The sequence below is a fragment of the Gorilla gorilla genome, chromosome 10 (genome assembly GCF_029281585.2).
Source record: "Gorilla gorilla gorilla isolate KB3781 chromosome 10, NHGRI_mGorGor1-v2.1_pri, whole genome shotgun sequence".
Classification (NCBI taxonomy): domain Eukaryota; kingdom Metazoa; phylum Chordata; class Mammalia; order Primates; family Hominidae; genus Gorilla; species Gorilla gorilla.
Genome location: NC_073234.2, coordinates 127,478,310 through 127,500,055, shown reverse-complemented (window position 1 = coordinate 127,500,055; position 21,746 = coordinate 127,478,310). Strand labels below are relative to the sequence as shown.

General features: G+C 41.4%; 1 protein-coding gene across 4 annotated transcripts in view; it reads left to right on the top strand.

Moving 5' to 3' along the window:
• Positions 1–21,746, top strand: part of NAA25 (N-alpha-acetyltransferase 25, NatB auxiliary subunit) — an 82,401-nt gene that overhangs the window by 14,857 nt on the left and 45,798 nt on the right. For 2 of the 4 annotated variants that reach the window (XM_019039111.4, XM_055359127.2), the window contains exons 2-9: positions 1,404–1,489; positions 3,660–3,798; positions 6,767–6,885; positions 13,397–13,471; positions 15,784–15,891; positions 16,255–16,333; positions 18,749–18,860; positions 19,798–19,887. In XM_019039111.4, coding sequence (XP_018894656.1) covers positions 1,404–1,489; positions 3,660–3,798; positions 6,767–6,885; positions 13,397–13,471; positions 15,784–15,891; positions 16,255–16,333; positions 18,749–18,860; positions 19,798–19,887 — 808 coding nt within the window. Of the gene's footprint in view, positions 1–1,403; positions 1,490–3,659; positions 3,799–6,766; positions 6,886–13,396; positions 13,472–15,783; positions 15,892–16,254; positions 16,334–18,748; positions 18,861–19,797; positions 19,888–21,746 lie in introns of those variants that run through there. The other 2 variants (XM_019039112.4, XM_055359128.2) reach the window with 2 other exon arrangements.

The window sequence follows — 21,746 nt, the reverse complement described above, 5'->3', positions numbered from 1 at the left end:
ACTTAACTCTGTGGCAAAGTCAGTACTCATTAAATATATTTCATTGAAGGAACATAGTCCACTTGGTAGATTTGAGGCCTGAATACTAGAAAGGTTTCTTTTTTGGTTTTTATTTTAATTTTTAAAAGATTTTAAGATTTTGGTGACTAAACTCATTACTTATCCATGGATAAAAATATTAATGTCATCTCATCTAGATATGTATAGTCTTGAATCTTCACTAAGGACTACATAGTGTGATTATATTACTTGTAGATGAGAGATGACTATAGGGACGTAAGTTTGTATTCTTTTTTTTTTGAGACAGAGTCTCCCTCTGTCGCCTAGGCTGGAGTGCAGTGGCGCCATCTTGGCTCACTGCAAGCTCCGCCTCCTGGGTTCATGCCATTCTCCTGTCTCAGCCTCCCGAGTAGCTGGGACTGCAGGAGCCCGCCACCACGCCTGGCTAATTTTTTGTATTTTTTAGTAGAGACGGGGTTTCCACCATGTTAGCCAGGATGGTCTCGATCTCCTGACTTTGTGATCCACCCACCTCAGCCTCCCAAAGTGCTGGGATAAGTTTGTATTCTTGACCGTCCTAGCCATTTATAGTTAAAATTAGATCCATAATGTTTTTATTTGTTGAAAAAAATGTTCAAATTAAAAAAAAAGTTTTTTTGAATCAGGGTCTCACTCAGTTGCCCAAACTGGAGTGCAGTGGCACGACTGTGGCTCACGCTGTAGCCTCAACTTCCCAGGCTCAAATGATCACCCCACCTCAGCCTCCTGAGTAGCTGGGATTACAGGTGCATGGCAACATGCCTGGCTAATTTTTATATTTCTTCTAGAGACAGGGTCTCACTAAGTTGTCAGAACTGGTCTCGAATTCCTGGGCTCAAGTGATTCACCCACCTTGGCCTCCCAAAGTACTGGGATTACAGGTGTGAGCCACTGGACTGTGCCCATGATGTTTTTATTATTTTGTTTTATTATTATTATTTTGTGTTATTACTTTTTTCTGAGACAAGGTGTCACTGTTTTGCCCAGGCTGGAGTGCCGTGGCATGATCTCAGGTCACTGCAACCTCTGCCTCCCAGGTTCAAGCGATTCTCATGCCTCAGCCTCCCGAGTACCTGGGGCTACAGGTGGGCATCACCACTGCCTGGCTAATTTTTGTAGTTTTAGTAGAGTTGGGGTTTATCCATGTTGCCCAGGCTGGTCTCGAACTCCTGGCCTCAAGTGATCCACCTGCCTCGGGCTCCCAGAGTGTTGGGATTACAGGCGTAAGCCACCACGCCCGGCCTCCATGATGTTTTATATAGCAAATTAAGATATTTTCCAAAACATCTCATACCAGTTGGTGCATTTTTTATATTTGTTATTGAAGGAATATAATAACTGTCACATAATTTGTTTTTTCATAGATTATCTTGACAATGGTAATAATAAAATGGCAATTCAGCAAGCAGATAAACTGTTGAAGAAACATAAGGATCTTCATTGTGCTAAGGTAACTTCATTTGCCCTTCAGTTACTTACCTGTGGCAGGTTATATTTGTAATTCCTTACCTTAAAGAGAAAGGAGGGCCGGGCATGGTGGCTCAAGCCTGTAATCCCAGTACTTTGGGAGGCCAAGGCAGGCGGATCACGAGGTCAGGAGTTCGAGACCAGCCTGACCAACATGGTGAAACCCTGTCTCTACTAAAAATACAAAAATTAGCCTGGCGTGGTGGCGTGCGCCTGTAATCCCAGCTACTCAGTAGGCTGAGGCAGCAGAATCACTTGAACCCAGGAGGTGGAGGTTGCAGTGAGCGGAGATCGCACCATTGCACTCTAGCCCAGGTGACAGAGTGAGACTCCGTCTTTTAAAAAAAAAAAAAAAGGGAGAAAGGATGTTAAATCTCTTTAGTGACTATTAGTGTCTTTTGTTTTTGAGATGGAGTTTCACTCTTGTTGCCCAGGCTGGAGTGCAGTGGCTTGATCTCAGGTACCGCAACCTCTGCCTCCCAGATTCAAGTGATTCTCCTGCTTTAGCCTCCCGCATAGTTGAGATTACAGGCATGCGCCACCACACCCAGCTAATTTTGTGTATTTTTTAGTAGAGATGGGGTTTCCCCATGTTGGTCAGGCTGGTCTCAAACTCCCGACCTCAGGTGATCCTCCTGTCTCAGCCTCCCAGAGTGCTGGGGTTACAGGCATGAGCCACTGCGCCCAACTGACTATTTGTGTTTTTTCTCGGTACTTTATAGGTCAGTTATTTCCATAGTCACTTACATGCCACAAGTGGTATTTCTTTTTTCGTTTTTTTTTTTTTGAGATGGAGTCTTGCTGTGTTGCCCAGGCTAGAGTGCAGTGGCACGATATTGGCTCACTGCAACCTCTGCCTCCTGGGTTCAAGCGATTCTCCTGCCTCAGCCTCCTGAGTAACTGGGACTACAGGCGCGTCCTACCACACCTGGCTAATTTTTTTGTATTTTTAGTAGAGACGGGGTTTCACCGTGTTAGCCAGGATGGTCTCAATCTCCTGACCTCCTGATCCGCCTGCCTCGGCCTCCCAAAGTGCTGGGATTATAGGCGTGAGCCGCTGTGCCTGGCTGTGATATTTCAGTAAAAGCTAGCTGTTTATTTCTTTGCATATTACTTACCTAATTTATTTTCACAGAATCCTTTTAAGCAATATTGTGCACTTCTTTTTTTGAGACAAGGTGTCTATCACCCAGCCTGGAGTGCAATAGCACAATCATGACTCACTACAGCCTTGGCCTTCTAGGCTCAAATGATCCTCTCATCTCAGCCTCCTGCATAGCTGGGACTACAGGGTGTACCACCATGCCTGGCCTTTTTTTTTTGGAGATAAGGTCTCTCTCACCCTGTTGCCTAGGCTGGACTGCAGTGGTATGATCACAGCTCACTGCAGCTTTGACCCCCCGGGCTCAAGCGATCCTCCTACCTCAGCCTCTCGAGTAGCTGGGACCACAGATGTGCACCACCACACCTGGCTAAAATATTTAAACTTTTTGTAAAAATGGGATCTCACCACGTTGCCTACCTAGGCTAGTCTTGAATTTGTGGGCTCAAGCAATCCTCCCGCCTCGGCCTTCAAAAGTGCTGGGGTTACATTCGTGAGCCATTGCACCTGGCCTATTTTTTTCCTTCAATTTTTTTCTAGAGATGAGGTCTCACTGTGTTGCCTAGGCTGGTCTCAAAGTTTTGGGCTCAAGTGATCCTCCTGCCTTAGTCTCCCAAAGTGTTATACGCATGAATGCACCATGCCAGTCCTATTGTTCACTCTTTTTTTTCCGAGACAGGATCTCCTTCTGTCACCCATGCTGGAATGCTGTGACGTGATCAACCTCCCGGGCTCGAGGAGTCTTCCCATCTCAACCTGTCAAGTAGCTGGGTGCACACCACCATACCCAGCTAATTTTTTATTATTTTTTGTAGAGATGGAGTCTCACCACGTTGCCCAGGCTGGTCTTGAACTCCTGGGCTCAAGTGATGTGCACGTCTTGGCCTCCCAAAGTGCCGGGATTACAGATGTGAGCCACCGCACCCAGCCTGAAACTAGTATATCAGCAACCTAGGCATAACTTAATACTTGTTCTTTCAGATCGGCTTTCTTTGGTTCATATTTCCTTTTCTGTCTTTTTAAAAACTGATTTTTCTTTTGTTACTATCAGGTTTTAAAGGCAATTGGTTTACAGAGAACTGGAAAGCAAGAGGAAGCCTTTACTCTTGCACAGGAGGTGGCAGCCCTTGAACCCACAGATGACAACTCACTGCAGGCACTGACTATCCTTTACCGGGAGATGCACCGACGTATGTTTCTTTCTTTTCATTGTTTTTAAACTTGAGCTGAAAATTTTGGATATTTCTGACTGTCTGTTTGCCCTTGTCTGATTTCTCACTCATGATTTGAATGGATACAGTAGGTAGAATAACGCATTAGCCAGGGTTTGTGAGAACTGTAGATAGAAAGGATAGTTTACATGCATTAGGATCCTTGAATTGGAATGAGGATTAAAATGACTTCATTTGTGATATTTTGATTTGCTAAATGGAGGCTTCACCCTTATTTTCACTTTTTAATATGGAAAATTTCAAGCAGACAAAAATAGAATAGAATAATAAACCCCATTGTTCTCATTATCCACCTTCAGCAATTAACACATGGCCCATTTTATTTTGTTTATACCCTTTCCCCTGGCAGATTACTGCAGAGCATATCCTAAGTAGTCCATTGTTTCTTCTGAAATAAAGGTTTTTATTGTTAATTTCTTAAACATTTTATTGTGAAATCATACATATTTTTCATAGTACATATTATACAATAATCTTGTTTATGTAACATATAAGTAAATTTGATGTGTAATAATGAAAACTCATGAACCTACCACCTAATTTAAGAAATGGAGCATTGCCAGGCGTAGTGGCTAAAACTTGTAATCCCAGCACTTTGGATGGCCGAGGCTGGCAGATCATTTGAGGTCAGGAGTTAGAGACCAGCCCGGCCAACATAGGGAAACCTTGTCTCTACTAAAAATACAAAAATTAACTGGGTGTGGTGGTGCACGCCTGTAATCCCAGCTACTTGGGAAGCTGAGGCAGGAGAATCGAAACTTCCACCTTCTGAGTTCATGCATCCTCTCCTGCCTCGGCTTCCCAGGTAGCTGGGATTACAGGCATGCACCACCATCCCCAGCTAATTTTTGTATTTTTAGTAGAGACGGGTTTCACCGTGTTGGCCGGGCTGGTCTCAAACTCCTTACCTCAAGTGATCCACTTGCCTTGGCCTCCCAAAGATCTGGGATTACAGCCGTGAGCCAAGTGCACCTGGCCTCCTCAATCAATCTTAATTCTCCTTTTACCTACCAAGAGTTACTCGCTATCCTGAATATTTTTTATTCTCTTGCTTCTCTTTAAATGTTTATTACATTTATTTCTCTTAGTAATACATTATTAGTTTTGCTTAATTTTAAACTTTTGTTAGTGCATCTGTACTATGTATATTCTATGACTTGCATTTTTCATCTAATAGCCAAGTGGCTATAGTTAATCCATTTTCACTACCACAAAATATTTCACTGGGTTACATTACAATATCTAGGAGTAGAATTTTCAAGTCATGGGGTAAGTGTATGTTTAGCTTAAAGCAAGATAATGTCAACTTCTTTTATAAATAGAATAGCAGTTTTTGAGTTCTGATTGCTTACATGCTTGTCAACACTTGGTATTCTTTCTCTCTTCATTCATTCAAATAGCTCAGATTTTAACATTTGGTATTTGTAACCTTAATCATTTTTGCCAATTTCTTTTGAGACAGGATTTTGCTGTGTTTTCCAGGCTAGTTTTGAACTCTTAGGCTCAAGCAATCCGCCTGCCTCAGCCTCCCAAAGTGCTGGGATTATAGGCACGAGGCACTGTGCTCAGCTTCAATTTTGTTTTTAATTTTTACAAAAGATAAAACCTAAGAGTTGAGGTATTATATCTGAGTATTTACAGATTGTGTTGATTTAGGGATATGGATTCTTCTCCAGTGTTTTAAAAAAAATCATTTACTCCACAAATATTGGTGGCATGTTTCTCTCTGACTGGTATTCTATCAGAGTCAAAGATAAAAAATGCACTTTCAGCCGGGCGCAGTGGCTCACGCCTGTAATCCCAGCACTTTGGGAGGCCGAGGTGGGCGGATCACCTGAGGTCGGGAGTTCGAGACTAGCCTGACCAACATGGAGAAACCCCATCTCTACTAAAAATGCAAAATTAGCCGGGTGTGGTGATGCATGCCTGTAATCCCAGTTACTTGGGAGGCTGAGGCAGGAGAATCACTCGAACCCAGGAGGCAGAGGTTGCAGTGAGCCGAGACCACACCATTGCACTCCAGCCTGGGTAACAAGAGCAAAACTCTGTCTCCAAAAAAAAAAAAAAAAAAAAAAAAAAAAAAAAGCACTTTCTGCTGTCATGTCACTCATTTGTCTATAAGGGGAAATAGATCACTAGACAGTATACTACATTATGTGTTAATACATGCTATAGTACAGCCTGGGCAACATGGCGAAACACTGTCTATATAAAAAATAAGCCAGTTGTGGTGGTATGTGCCTGCAGAACAGCTACTTGGGAGGCTGAGGTTGGAGAATTACCTGAGCTTGGAGAATTACCTGAGCTTGAAAGGTCGAGGCTGCAGTGAGCCATGATTGTGCCATTGCACTCCAGCCTGGGCGACAGAGTGAGAACCTATCTCCAAAAAAAAAAAAAACAAAAAAAAAAACTACAATATACTTACTTATATAAGATTCCAAGATGGCGGAGGGAGGCAGTGGTCAAATTGCAGTGGAGAAGCAGAGATGATGTTCAGAGAAAGTCTTACAGTTCAGCTTACATTTGAATTGGGTCTTGGCTGGTGTTCACAAAGATAAAAGAGAGGAAAAGAGAATTCAGGCAGAGCGAAGAGTTTAGAGGCATAGAGGTATGTATGATACATCCCAGAGAATCTGGTGGAACTACAAATAGTTTGTGGCTACATGATAAAGTGCTGAGGGAAAGAGGAGACAGAGGCCAGATCCTATAAGGTCTTATATGTTGTAAATGCTATGAGAAGGCTTGACCTATTCCATGCTTTATTTAAACACCACCTAACCAAGAGATGAATGATGATTGGATGAGGCAAAGCAGATACTTCTTCTATAATGATAGGAGACATCTATTTCTGCCAAATAGGAAGAACATTAAATGCCATTAGAATGTTCTTGAAGTATAACTTAAATCTTATTTCTCTTTATCTTAGCGGAGTTAGTTACAAAACTTTATGAGGCAGCTGTGAAGAAAGTTCCCAATAGTGAGGAGTATCACTCTCACCTCTTCATGGCCTATGCCAGAGTGGGTGAATACAAGAAAATGCAACAGGTAATTTGATCCCCAAACCTACTGGGCTATGGGATTTACTATTAGAGGTAAAAGTCTCTTTCTTGTGATTTAACTGCACTGGGTATGTGTGTGTGTAGAATTGAATTTATGGATTTTTCTGTGTGGAGGTCAGTCAGTTGTTTTCCTTATGTGTTTAAAGTTGAAATATTATTCAAGATCTTTAAATGTTTTATTTGGGAATAAGTTGATTGTTCTTTTGTGGCCTGATGTTATGTTTTGTTTGGTTTTGGTAATTCAGCTTCAGATTGTCCTACTGCATCAGATTGCTGTTAAATTTTCAGAAAATGAGCAGATATACCAGAGCAAAAAATGAACAACTATGGAAAGAGTAACTTTAAAGTTTACATCTAATTTGTAAATTTAAACTGTTGATAGCCTGCTAAGATTTTTAAATCCACCAGGGGGAAAATCCTTGTTGCCTGGGATGTTTCTTTTTAAATTTATTTTTTGTTTTTTGTTTTTTGGTTTGAGGCAGCTTATTTGGCAGCTACCATATTGTAGATATTCTTCACATACATCTGAAGGAGCCTCATTTGAACACATTTGAATTAGGTTGTGGGTAAAGCTAACATCTCAGAGAAATGTAATCAGCATTATTAATTCCATAAATGGCTCTGATGTTAAGCTAGTATTTTTTTTTTTTTGGAGATGGAGTTTTGCTGTTGTTGCCCAGGCTGGAGTGCAATGGTGCGATCTTGGCTCACTGCAACCTCTGCCTCCTGGGTTCAAGCTATTCTCCTGCCTCAGCCTCCTGAGTAGCTGGGATTACATGCATGCGCCACCACTCCTGGCTAATTTTGTATTTTTAATAGAGACAGGGTTTCTCCATGTTGGTCAGGCTGGTCTCAAACTCCCAACCTCAGGTGATCTGCCCGCCTCGGCCTCTCAAAGTGGTGGGATTACAGGCATGAGCCACCACACCCAGCCCAAGCTAGTACTTTTTTAGAAATGCTTTCTTTGTGGGTATAATATCTTCTGAAGGCAAAATTTTTTGGATTTTTATCTTATTCTTTACATTAAATATCAAGTTATAACAATAGATAATTTGGGCAGGGTGGCAGATACTATATTAATATAAATTCTTCCTTTTATGTAAACTCTATATTTTAAGTTTATGCAAGTTTTAACATAGGAGAAGTTTTTTTCTTCTTTTTTCTTTTTTGTGATGGAGTCTTGCTCTGTCGCCCAGGCTGGAGTGCAGTGGCACCATCTCGGCTCACTGCAACCTCGCCTACCAGGTTGAAGCGATTCTCCTGCCTCAGCCTCCCGAGTAGCTGGGATTACAGGTACACACCACCACACCTGGCTAATTTTTGTGTTTTTAGTAGAGGCGAGGTTTTACCATGTTGGCCAGGCTGGTCTCAAATTCCTCACCTCAAGTGATCCACCCACCTTGGGCTCCCAAAATGCTGGGATTACAGATGTGAGCCAGTGCGCCCAGCTGGAGAAATTTTTTGAGGGGTCCCAATATAATTATTTAATAACATTTTATTAATTTATTTACTGAAAGGTATTTAGACATTGTAATTTTTAAAAATGTAAAATGGTTATGGGTGTGTGTGTGTGTGTATGTATATATATATATATATATATTTTTTTTTTTTTTTTTTTTTTTTTTTTTGAGACGGTCTCACTCTGTCACCCAGGGTGGAATCCAGTGGTATGATCTCGTCTCACTGCAACCTCCACCTCCCGGGTTCAAGTGATTCTTCTGCCTCAGCCTCTCGAGTACTGGGACTACAGGCACACGTCACCACACCCGGCTAATTTTTGTATTTTTAGTAGAGACGGGGTTTCACCATGTTGGCCAGGCTGGTCTCGAACTCCTGACCTCATGATCCGCTCGCCTCTGCCTCCCAAAATGCTGGGATTACAGGCGTAAGCCACTGTGCCCAGCCATAAAATGGGTATATTTTTTAAAATTGGCAATGCTAACATATATACATATAAATCCTTAATATCATTTTTATTTGTAAGATTATGTTTTAAGCAAAGTATATTAAATATTCATTCATAAGGATAGAGTAAAAGAAGTTATAGTTCATCCCTATGGTACATAAAATACATTCCCACATCTCTCCAAATAATACTGGGTGTCTTTATATGGTTGACATATAAAGATGTTCCTAGTATATGTTAATTGAGACAAGCAGGTTGTAAAATGACCTTCTCTTCCCATTCTTCTCATGTTGTCCTCAAAAAAGATATACTTCTTTTCTTTCTTTTTTCGAGATAGACAGACTCTCTCTGTCACCCAGGCTGGAGTGCTGTGGCGTGATCTCAGCTTACTGCAAACTCTGCCTCCCAGGTTCAAGAGATTCTCCTGCCTCTGCCTCCCGAGTAGCTGGGATTGCAGATGCCTGCCACCACACTTGGCTAATTTTTTTTTTTTTTTTTGTGATGTAGTCTTGCTCTGTCGCCCAGGCTGGAGTGCAGTGGTTTGATCTTGGCTCACTGCAACCTCCGCCTCCCGGGTTCAAGCGATTCTCCTGCCTCAGCCTCCTGAATAGCTGGGATTACAGGTGCATACCACCATGCCTAGCTAATTTTTATATTTTTAGTAGAGATGGGGTTTCACCATGTTGGTCAGGCTGGTCTCGAACTCCTCACCTCTTGACCCACCTGCCTCAGCCTCCCAAAGTGCTGGGATTACAGGCGTGAGCCACTGCACCCAGCTAATTTTTGTATTTTTAATAGAGATGGGGTTTCACCATGTTGGCCGGGCTGGTCTCGAACTCCAGACCTCAAGTGATCTACCCGCCTCAGCCTCCCAAAATATTGGGATTACAGGCGTGAGCCACTGCACCTGGCTAATTTTTATTTATTTATTTATTTATTTGAGATGGAGTCTCGCTCTCTCTCCAGGCTGGAGTGCAGTGGTGTGATCTTGGCTCACTGCAACCTCCACCTCCCAGGTTCAAGAGGAGATCCTCCTGTCTCAGCCTCCCGAGTAGCTGGGACTACAGGCACGCGCCACTAAGCCCAGCTAATTTTTTGTATTTATAGTAGAGATGGGGTTTCACCATGCTGGCCAGGCTAGTCTCGATCTCTTGACCTCATGATCCGCCCACCTCGGCCTCCCAAAGTGCTGGGATTACAGGCGTGAGCCACTGTGCCCCGCCCGCACCTGGCTAATTTTTATACTGTCATTGTTGCTGCTTAAGGAAGTTACAATTTCTTAGCTTAAGTATGTTTATTTTGAGTGTGGAATGTCAGTCTGAGGTAATAGGTATTTCACAAATTTAATGTCATGTTTCATATGGATGAAGGTTTTTGTTTGATTTGTTCATTGTTGATTTTCCATTGCCTAGAATAGCATCTGCACAATAATTTGTTAAGCAAATAAATGATTTGTATAAACTCGTGGAGGTAGGAGGGAGGGAAACTTAAGAGCTTCTGCTGCCCCAAATAACATCTCTGGCTGGTGATTTTGAAACCACCATAAATGAAGAGTAGCTAGTTATTCATATGGTGATAAGGCTTTTCTTTTCCTATAAATGACACTCTCATTCTGAGTCACCAACTTAGATCCATGTTTTTAAACTTGTCTGTCATCAAAAATTTTGTTTCAGCAGATTATCAGAGCCTGCAAGATCATAGGGTATGGACATGAAATTTTTGCCTTGCATTTTATATTAATTCATATTCTAATGTTATATATTTTTACCTCTGTATGTCATTATAAAAATGTTTTCCCATATTCTCAAGTAAAATGAATTTCCTAACTTTTATTTATCTTTAAGCATTTATTCATTTTTTGTACAGTTGGGATTTTGCTGTTTCCCAGGCTGGTCTTGAATTGCTGGGCTCAAGCAGTCCTCCTGCCTTGGCTTCCCAAAGTGCAGGGATTACAGGCATGATCCACTGTACCCAGCCAGTTTTCTAACTCAAAGACAAAATTATTATTTTTTCTTTTGATTGTAAAGGCTTCCCAGGGATCAATGGAATTTCCTAACATTTTTCATTTCATACCTGTGGAGTATATGTACCCCAGTGTTAGAAGCAGGTGCCTCAAGCCATCTTAGACTCTCCTATCCTGTATGTCCTTGTCGTCTCTAGATCATGTTTATTCTGCCGCTGCTGTATCTTTTTTTTTTCTTTGAGATGGGGTTTCACTCTTGTCGCCCAGGCTGGAGTGCAATTCAGCACCAGCTGAATTGCAGTGGTGCAATTCCGGCCCACTGCAACCTCCACCTCCTGGGTTCAAGCGATTCTCCTGCCTCAGCTCCCTGAGCAGCTGAGATTACAGGCACCCACCACCACGCCCAGTTAATTTTCATATTTTTAGTAGAGATGGGGTTTCACCATTACTTTTATCTTTTACCTTAACTTTATTGGCCAAGTTGGTCTCGAACTCCTGACCTGAGGTGATCTTCCTGCCTTGGCCTCTCAAAGTGTTGGGATTACAGGCGTGAGCCGCGGTGCCCAGCCTCTGCTGTATCTTTCCAGGTTTCTTTTCTATTTGATCTACCCCATCCTGGCTTTGTGCCTGATCACCTCACCTTTTCTTTCTTCCTATTTTGTCTCTTCACAGTACTGCTAAGATACTATTCCTAGAAGAGTATAGATTTATAAATATCACTTCTCTATTCTGTATAGGCTCCTTTTTTAATACCTTACAACAAAAGTACCTTGGTCTACCTTTCAACGTTTTTCCTACTACTCTTAATTGTTTTAGCCAGACATCCTACTTGTTTTATCAGCATACATCCCTTGACTTTCTTGAATGTTTTTTGTTCAGACTCATTTTTCTCCTACTTCGCATTGATTCATTTACCCATTCACCTCAAATATTTGTAGTTTTATATGTATCGTTACCACACCCTGCACCCCCCACCCCCCGCCCCCTGCCACCATGTTACGTTTGACCTTCAAAGTCATCTGAAAGATGGCTACTTTGGAGGGGCTTTAATGATAATGTTCTCCTCTCTACTTTCCCTTAAAGAAAGAAGAGGTAAGAAAATGAACAATTTTGCCTTCCTTGGAAATACCCTAGCATGGTGTTTTATATAGGACATTTATTTTTATATTTAGTTTTATTATTTTGATTTTGAGACAGATTTGATTTTGATTTGTTGCCCAGGCTGGAGTGCAGTAGCATGATCATAGCTCACTGTAGCCTCGACCTCCCTGGGCTTAGGTGATCTTCCCACCTCAGCCTCTCGCCAGTAGCTGGGACCACAGTTGCTTGCCACCACCCTGGTTAACATACATATATGTGTGTGTGTGTGTGTAAGGTTTTACAATGTTGCCCAGGCTGGTCTCAATCTCCTTGGGATCAAATGATCCTCCTGTCTCAACCTCCCAAAATGTTGGGATTACAGTCATGAATCATCATGGCTGGCCTAGGACATTTATTTTTTATTTTTATTTATTTATTTTTTGGAGACAAAGTCTTACTCTGTTGCCCAGGCTAGAGTGCAGTGGCACGATCTCTGCTTACTGCAACCTCTGCCTCCCGGGTTCAAGCGATTCTGTCTTAGCCTCCCAAGTAGCTTGGATTACAGGTCCCTGCCGCCACGCCCAGCTAATTTTTGTATTTTTAGTAGAGATGGGGTTTCTCCATGTTGGCTCAGCTAGTCTCGAACTCCTGACCTCAGATGATCTGCCAGCCTCGGCCTCCCAAAGTGATGGGATTACAGGCATGAGCCACTGCGCCTGGCCCAGGACATTTATTTTTATTGCTAAATACATTTCAGTCATTTATGTATTTGTTTTCTCCCCCGCTTTTAAATGCCTTTGGGACAGGGATGCGATCTTTGTCAGGAATAGATAGTTTCTTCTACTTCATAGGACCTCCATGTAATTTTTGAATTAGATTGGCAGTAGGCAAAAGATTAAAAAACATATGAAAATTACCTGATGGAGTTTTTAGCATCAATTACTAGTTGGCTAATTATGGATAGAGTCTCAATTATGCTTGAATAGGTCTATTCTTTTTTAAAAGCATGTTCTTGCTTTTAAGTATTTGCATATTATACATTTCATTATGAAAGATTTCAGTTCTAATTATTGGAATCTTGAAGGAACCATATTATTTTCCTAAGCTAAGAAGAATTTTTGAATTATGGCATGGTAATCTTTTCTGATATTGAAGTTTAAGTATATTCTCTGGGCATGTTTATTTGTTTTTGCTAATAACTGGTTAGTATGGTATCTTAAGTAAAGTTTATTGATGTACACTTACAAGCCAAATTTTGTGTTTGCTTTGTAGTCTCCTAGAACTATATTGGATTGCAGCGTATTCTGGAAATGTTGGACTTTAATTTTAGTAAATTCTGGTTCAAAAAGTAAAGTATCACTCATAACATGAAAATTCACCTTTGTGATTACTGCTGTTGCTAAAGCCATCAAGTCACTAGGAATTTACACTAACTGGGATATGTAAATATATTGCTGTTCTCCCAAGAAACTTTTTGTCGTGTATCTAGATCATTAATCCCCTTCTGTATGGTGTTTTCTAAATAAAATATTTATGGTTCTCTTTTAGGCTGGCATGGCTCTATATAAGATTGTCCCCAAAAATCCCTACTACTTTTGGTCTGTGATGAGCTTAATTATGCAAGTGAGTATGGCATTCAGAATGGGATTGAGGTTTGGTTTTATTTTTTATATAGTTATTGTCCTCAGTGTGTCTTCTGAACTGGTTTTTTTTGTTTGAGACAGGGTCATGCTGTCACCCAGGCAGGAGTGCAGTGGTGCAATCATAGCTTACTGCTGCCTTGACCTCCTAGGCTCAAGCAATCCCTCTACCTCAACCTCCCAAGTAGCTGGGACTACAGGTGCATACCACCTTGCCTGGCTAATTAAAAAAAATTTATTTTTTGGTCAGGTGTGGTGGCTCACGCCTGTAATCCCAGCACTTTGGGAGGCCGAGGTGGGTGGATCACGAGGTCAGGAAATCGAGACCGTCCTGACCAACATGGTGAAACCCCATCTCTACTAAAAATATAAAAATTAGCTGGGCATGGTGGCATGTGCCTGTAATCCCAGCTACTCTGGAGGCTGAGGCAGGAGAGTCGCTTGAACCCGGGAGGCGGAGGCTTCAGTGAGCCGAGATCATGTCACTGCACTCTAGCCTGGCGATAGAGCGAGACTCTGTCTCAAAAAAATGTTGTAGAGACAGGGTCTCACTCTTTTGACCAGGCTGGTCTTGAACTCCTGGCCTCAAGCAATCCTTCTGCCTCAGCCTCCCAAAGTGCTGGGATTACAGGCATGAGCCTCTGCATCTGACTGTGAACATTTTGTGTAATGTGTTGCAGCATGTCAAACAGGGACTTTGTGTTGTCAATTGACTTAAGTTAGGGGTTTTGAGTTTTTGGGGTTTTTTTTTTTTTTTTTTTTTGAGAGAGAGTCTCGCTCTAACCCAGGCTGGAGTGCAGTGACGCGATCTCAGCTCACTGCAAGCCCCACCTCCCAGGTTTACGCCATTCTCCTGCTTCAGCCTCCCGAGTAGCTGGGACTACAAGCATCTGCTACCATGCCCGGCTAATTTTTTTGTATTTTTAGTAGAGATGGGGTTTCACCATGTTAGCCAGGATGGTCTCGATCTCCTGACCTCGTGATCCGCCCGCCTCGGCCTCCCAATGTGCTGGGATTACAGGCATGAGCCACCGCGCCCGGCCCTTGAGTATTCTTTATGAGTTGGTATATCAGTTTGTGGGTAGCATGGACTGTATTTCTCCTGAATCTCTAATCTATTGCTGGGTTGCTTGATCAAGCCTGAGCCTTGAAATGTTTGATATTACAACTTGAGGTTTGCTTTTAAGACAATATTGCTGGTTAGTTAATGGCTCATTGAACTGGGTGGCCTTCTTTTATCACTTCTCCTTTCTGAGCCTCAGTTTGCTCTTTTGCAGAAAGGAGACACTTCTCTCCCAGGGACCAAAGTGAGATTCTGTGTAGGAGAGGATGGGGAGGAAGGAGTTAAAAGTAGTGTTTAAGAACAGATGTTATGGGGTCAGACAGGTCTGCCTTCATACATTAGCTTTACCGCATGTCTGGTAAAGCTGTCTGGGGAATCTCTTAACCTTAATTTTTTTTTTTTCTGTTGTCCAAGCTGGAGTGCAGTGGCATGACCTCAGCTTACTGCACCTCCTAGGTTCAAGCGATTCTCATGTCTCAGCCTCCCAAGTAGCTAGGATTACAAGCATGCACCACCACACACACCCAGCTAATTTTAAAAATTATTTTTCAGTAGAGATGGGGGTTTCGCCATGTTGGCCAGGCTGGTCTCAAAACTTCTGGCCTCAAGGGATCCACCTGCCCCAGCCTCCCGGAGTGTTAAGTTTACAGTCATGAGCCATCACGCCTGGCCTAACCTTAGTTTCTTTGTAAAATAAGCATAATATCTACCTTGAAAGGTTGTTTACAAGGGTTAAGTGAGCTGTGAGCAGAATCTGGTGTTATTAACTTTATTAATTTCATGTGTTAATTTTTGTTACCAATTTAAGGTAACTAGCTACTAGTAAACTGTGTAATGAAAGGAATTGGCATTTCTCTTCTAGTATGTGAACATCTCAAAGATACCTGGAAGGCTTTCCTCTTCAAATACCTGATAATACTCATAAATAATAAACACTATAGGCATGCTCCCTCTTTACATTCTTCTAGAAAAATGTATAAATAACCGACTTAAATGCTAGGTTGTATTGTGGAAGCTCAGTATTTCAAGAACACATAGGATAATGAATCTTTAGCAAAGAAATCTTGTGTAAAACAAACCGCTCCGTAATATACCTCCTTGGCAGGGAATTCATATTAGGTCTGATATTTGACATGGTGGATTGATAATTATGTGCCCAATTAACAGTAATGTTAATATCAATAGTGCAAGCAGGGGAGAATTAGAATGAAACATTATTTTTCTTCTTTCAGTCTATATCGGCACAGGATGAAAACCTCTCAAAAACAATGTTTCTGCCCCTTGCTGAGAGAATGGTCGAAAAAATGGTGAAAGAGGACAAGATAGAAGCTGAGGCTGAAGTGAGTATTTTAAGCCTTACTTTTGTGTTTTCATTTTTTTGCTAGTGCTACAATATTATGTTATAATACTATGAACTGTTGTTTTGTTCCAGTTTGATAGCTGGGTCCTCACTTTTGGCCTTTGGGTAAATCTGAAGCCCTCAGAGTAGGTCTAATCACTGACCTGTTTCCAGCAAGTACTCTAGGCTGAGATGTGTATAGACGGGAGAGATATAGATGGAGAAGATCCTGTTACCTGCTTCTTACTGTCAGTTTCATCTCATTTGAAGACATGCTCTATTAAATAACTTTTTAAAAACCTATAAATGACTTTTTATTATTGAAAAGTTTCAGAGGTTGCACTTCTTGTTTTTTTTCTGTAAGGTTGAACTTTATTATATGATCCTGGAACGTTTGGGAAAGTACCAGGAGGCCTTGGATGTCATCAGAGGGAAATTAGGAGGTAATTTTTAAACATTTTCTTAAAGCTTTTTTTTTTCCTATTTAAACATGAAAAATGTTTATTGTAGAAAATTTCCACATAAGGATATAAAGACATAAACACTTTTGATCATTTTGTTATATTCTTCCAGACTTTTCTGTATGTTGTAAATTTATTTTTAAAAATGTTTTTACTTGAAAATAACAGATTCAGAAACTTCAAGGAGTGTGAAAGGTTATACTCCAGATCTCTAGCCGTCTTCCCCTAGATTTTCCTCCAGTTACACTTTATATTCTTGTAAAGATTCATTTTCCTCACTTTTTTTTTTAAACACGAATGAAAACATAATATACCTGGCTCATAGAATAATCTTATTCAGTTAGCACAATGTTTTTATTTAAAAAAAAATTTTCTGTAAAAATTTTAAATTAATTAATGCCCCTCTAGTCAGGATTTGTACTCTGTAGATACCGCAAACATTCCTTCTTTATTTGTATGTCTGTCTTATGAAGGCATTTGAGTTTGTGACCTCTGCTGTGCATACTCTTATACCCATAATTTATTTTTATTATTTATTTATTTATTTTAAAGAGATGAGGTCTCACTGTTTTGCCCAGGCTGGACTTGAACTCCTGGGCTCAAGTGATTCTCCCATTTCAGCCTCCCAAGTAGCTAGGACGATGGGCACACACCACCACACTTGGCTCCATTATTTCTTTCTTTCTTTCTTTCTTTTTTTTTTTTTTTTTGGAGACAGAGTCTTACTCTGTGGCCGGGCTAGAGTGCAGTGGTGCGATCTCAGCTCACTGCAACCTCCGCCTCCTGGGTTCAAGTGATTCTCCTGCCTCAGCCTCCTGAGTAGCTGGGACTACAGGCACACACCACCACGCCCAGCTAATTTTTGTATTTTTAGTAGAGACGGGGTTTCACCATGTTGGCCAGGCTGGTCTCAAACTCCTAACCTTAAGTGATCTGCCTGCCTCCGCCTCCTAAGGTGCTGGGATTACAGGTGTGAGCCACCACGCCTGGCCTCCATTATTTTATTATTATTATTATTATTATTATTTTAACTAAATAGTATTTCCTAGAGATAAAGTTCACTACCTCACTCCTTTAATAACTGTCCAGTGTTCCACAGTGTGAATGTAGAAATTTACTTAACCAGTTTTTGATGGATATTTAGGCTACTCACAAGAAACTTCTTGTTTTTTTTTGTTGTTGTTTTTTTTTTGAGACAGGGCCTTGCTCTGTTAGCCAGGCTGGAATGCAGTGGCATCATCACAGCTCACTGCAGCCTTGACCTCCTGGGTTTAAGTTATCCTCTCACCACAGCCTCCTAAATAGTTAGGACTCCAGGCGTATGCCATCAAACCTGGCTAATTTTTATATTTTTTGTAGAGGTGGGGTCTCACTGTGTTGCCCAGGCTGGTCTCGAACTCCTGGTCTCAAGCGATCTGCCTGCTTCAGCCTCCCAAAGTGCTGGGATTACTACAGGTGTGACCTGTTATGCCTGGCCTTTTTTTTTTTTTTTAACTAGATTATAGCTCTATGGATAGTAAAAAGTTAGATTCTCAACAGGAAATTCATAATGTAATTTTTGGTATCCTTAATCTGCTAAACAGTTGGGCAAATCTAATTTGGTCAGAACTATCATCCTAGTTTTTTTGTTTTCAGTTGTTTGGAAAGATTTGATTCCCCTCCACTCTTTTTTGTCTTCTTCCAGCATCTCATCTTTCTTAGCTCATGTCAGCTCAGTCCTCTTTGATGTTTTGGAACTGTATGGATAGGCAGCTTGTCTATGGACTAAATTTACTAGTCCCTAGATGCTGTTGGGATTTTATAAGTATATCCCATGTACTATTAATAGATCTTCAACCCAATACATTGTGAAACCTATCCTTTTACAAAGAAAATGATTATAAAAATTTACTGTCACTAATGTACTTTTTTCTTTGAAGTAAAATAATCTTTAATAAGATAGTAATAGTTTGTATGTAATAGTGGTCCCATTTTCTAAGAGAGTGAATAAGAAAATGTGACATTTAGGCCGGGCCCGGTAGCTCACAGCTGTAATCCCAGCACTCTGGGAGGCTGGGATGGGTGGATCACCTGAGGTCAGGAGTTTAAGACCAGCCTGGCCAACATGGTGAAATCCTGTCTCTACTAAAAATACAAAAATTAGCCAGGCGTGGTGGCAGATGCCTGTAATCCCAGCTACTTGGGAGGCTGAGACAGGAGAATCGCTTGAATCCAGGAGGTGGAGGTTGCAGTGAGCCAAGATCGTGCCATTGCACTCCAGCCTGGGTGACGAGTGAAACTCCATCTCAAAAAAAAAGAAAAGAAAATGTGACATTTTCCTTCTTGTGGTTGGACTCTATTCTGGTTATTGAGCAGAAATGAAACCGGCTTACCAACTTTTATAACTTTTGATTTTAGAGAAGTTGACAAGTGAGATTCAGAGTCGGGAAAATAAATGCATGGCTATGTACAAGAAGCTGAGCAGGTGGCCAGAGTGCAATGCCCTTTCCCGGCGCCTCTTACTAAAAAAGTGAGTAAAAGCTTTCTTTTGTACCATTTGACTGTAGTGAGGCTTTAAGACCTCACTATTGATTTTCTTGGTGTCTGTGTTTTGAAGTTCCTGGGCATAAAGTCTTCTTAAAATCTTCTTATAGTAGTTGTGTCCTGCATGTTTCTAAAAGTTTTTAAGGAGCCTTCATCTTTCAGTAGAGTATTATAATGGTACTTGTAGGCTGGGCATGGTGGCTCATGCCTATGATCCCAGCACTTTGAGAGGCCAAGGTGGGCAGATCACTTGAGGTCAGGAGTTTGAGACCAGCCTGGCCAACATGACGAAACCCTGTCTTTCTGAAAATACAAAAATTAGCTAGTTGTGGTGGTGCGTGCCTGTAGTCCCAGCCCCTCGGGAAGCTGAGGCACAAGAATCGCTTGAACCTGGGAGGCAGAGGTTGCAGTGAGCTGAGATCGTGCCACTGCACTCCAGCCTGGGTGACAACAGTGAGACGCCATCTCAAAAAAAAAAAAAAAGATACTTGTGCCACCATGGTGCTGAATTCTAGATAGGGCTTAAGAATGAACACTGAAAATCATTAATTTCTCAAATTCAGTATTCCCCTAAAAGAGAGAGGCTTCATTCTTTGCTACAACCCTTCTCTCCCCTTCCCTCTATTTTGGAAGTGCTTATGTGGGGACTTTTCTGTTATGAATATTAGTTTTCTAGACCTGGTCATTTTATTGAAGGAAAGAGTAGTTTACTACTCTTTACAAATACAGAGTAGTATTACTTTGAAAATGCCTCTGGAAAATGCCCTTTTAGATTTGCAAAGGAAACATGGAGTGGGTGGGGGTAAGCCAACCTACTACATACTAAAATATAACTTACAAAATAAATTGAATATCATGGTTCCTAAGGAAGATCTGTCACAACTTGGGTTTAATCCTGTGTGCATCATTCAATCTGATTTTAGCTCAGATGACTGGCAGTTCTATCTGACTTATTTCGATTCTGTCTTTCGACTGATTGAAGAGGCCTGGACTCCTCCTGCTGAAGGTGAACAGTAAGTTGTCTTCTTTCCTGAATTACAACAGCACTTTTTAATATAGTGTAGTGAAAGGATTTCATTACAAGCCAATTGAATTCTCTTTTTCTGTCTCAATAAAGTATTCCTTTCAAAGTAAGACATTTTTTCATATTTTTTAAAGTATAAAATACACAAGTTCATTCTAAAAATCATGTTAGTGCCAAAATATGTGGTGTGCTAGTTTCCACTTATCCTACCATTCCAAAAATAACTCTTGTTAATAGTTTGGTGCCTTTCCATGAGATTTATTTCCATCTTTATGCTAAGATAATTATTCTTTTTCTTTTTCTCCTTTTTTTTTTTTTTTTGAGATGGAGTTTGGCTCTTGTTACCCAGGCTGGAGTGCAATGGCACGATCTTGGCTCACTGCAACCTCTGCCTCCCAGAATCAAGCGATTCTCCTGCCTCAGCTTCCCGAATAGCTGGGACTATAGGTGCCCACCACCATGCTCAGCTACTTTTTGTATTTTTGGTAGAGACGGGGTTTCACCGTGTTGGCCAGGCTGGTCTCGAACTCCTGCCCTCAGGTGATCCACCCACCTCAGCATTTCAGCCTCCCAAAGTGCTGGGATTACAGGTGTGAGCCATTGCGCCTGGCTTAATTATTCTTATATTTAATATAAAAATGGGATTGTATTAGACACGATTTGCAACCTGTTATTTTCCGCCTTGAAATATATCTTGAACATCTTTCATTTCTGGTACATGTAGATCTCTTTCATTTTTTTCCCCCCAGTGGCTTAAGAGTACTCCAGATGTACCATAATTCATTTAGCATTTTCCCTATTGATGATACTTGGATTTTTGAAGATCTCTTTTTTTTTCCTTTGTCCTTTTGTTATTGGCTATTGTAGGCAGTACTACAATAAATTTTTTTTCCTTTTTATAGGCATCTAGAGTTAAATGAATAAATGGGGCCAGGCAGAGTGGCTCACGCTTGTTATCCCAGCACTTCGGGAGGCGGAGGCAGGCGGATCACAAGGTCAGGAGATCAAGACCATCCTGTGAATGGTGAAACCCCATCTCTACTAAAAATACAAAAAATTAGCTGGGCGTGGTGGCGGGCGCCTGTAGTCCCAGCTACTCTGGAGGCTGAGGAGGGAGAATGGAGTGAACCCGGGAGGCGGAGCTTGCAGTGAGCCGAGATCGTGCCACTGCACTCCAGCCTGGGCAACAGAGCAAGACTCCCTCTCGAAAAAAAAAAAAAAAATGAATAAATGGGATCTTTTAAAAAATTAATACAGAAGTAAAATTCAAGATGACAGGTATGAGCTGATGCTTGCTTCGTAATAGTAACTAGGTTACCTAATTTTTCTGAGCTTTCATTCTTAAAGCAATAAAATGTACAAGACCCCATCTCAAAAATATATGTGTGTGTGTGTGTGTATTTAATTTTTAATTTTTGTTTTTTTTTATATAGGGTCTCACTCTGTCACCTAGGCTGGAGTGCAGTTGTGTGATCTTGGCTCACTGCAACCTCTGCCTCCTGGGCTCAAGTGATCCTTTTGCCTCAGCCCCAAAAGCAGCTTGGGACTACAGGCATGAGCCACCACACCTGGCTAATTTTTGTATTTTTTGTAGAGATGGGGTTTTACCATATTGCCCAGGCTGATCTTGAACTCGTGAGCTCAAGTGATCCACCCGCCTTGGCCTCCCAAAATTCTAGGATTACAGGTGTGAGCCACCGTGCCTGGCCTTTTTTTTTTTTGAGATGGGGTCTTGCTCTGTCACCCAGTCTGGAGTGCAGTGGTGTAATCTTGCCTCCCACTGTAATCTCTGCCTCTCAGGCTCAAGTGATCATCCCACATCAGCCTCCCAAGTAGCTGAGACTACAG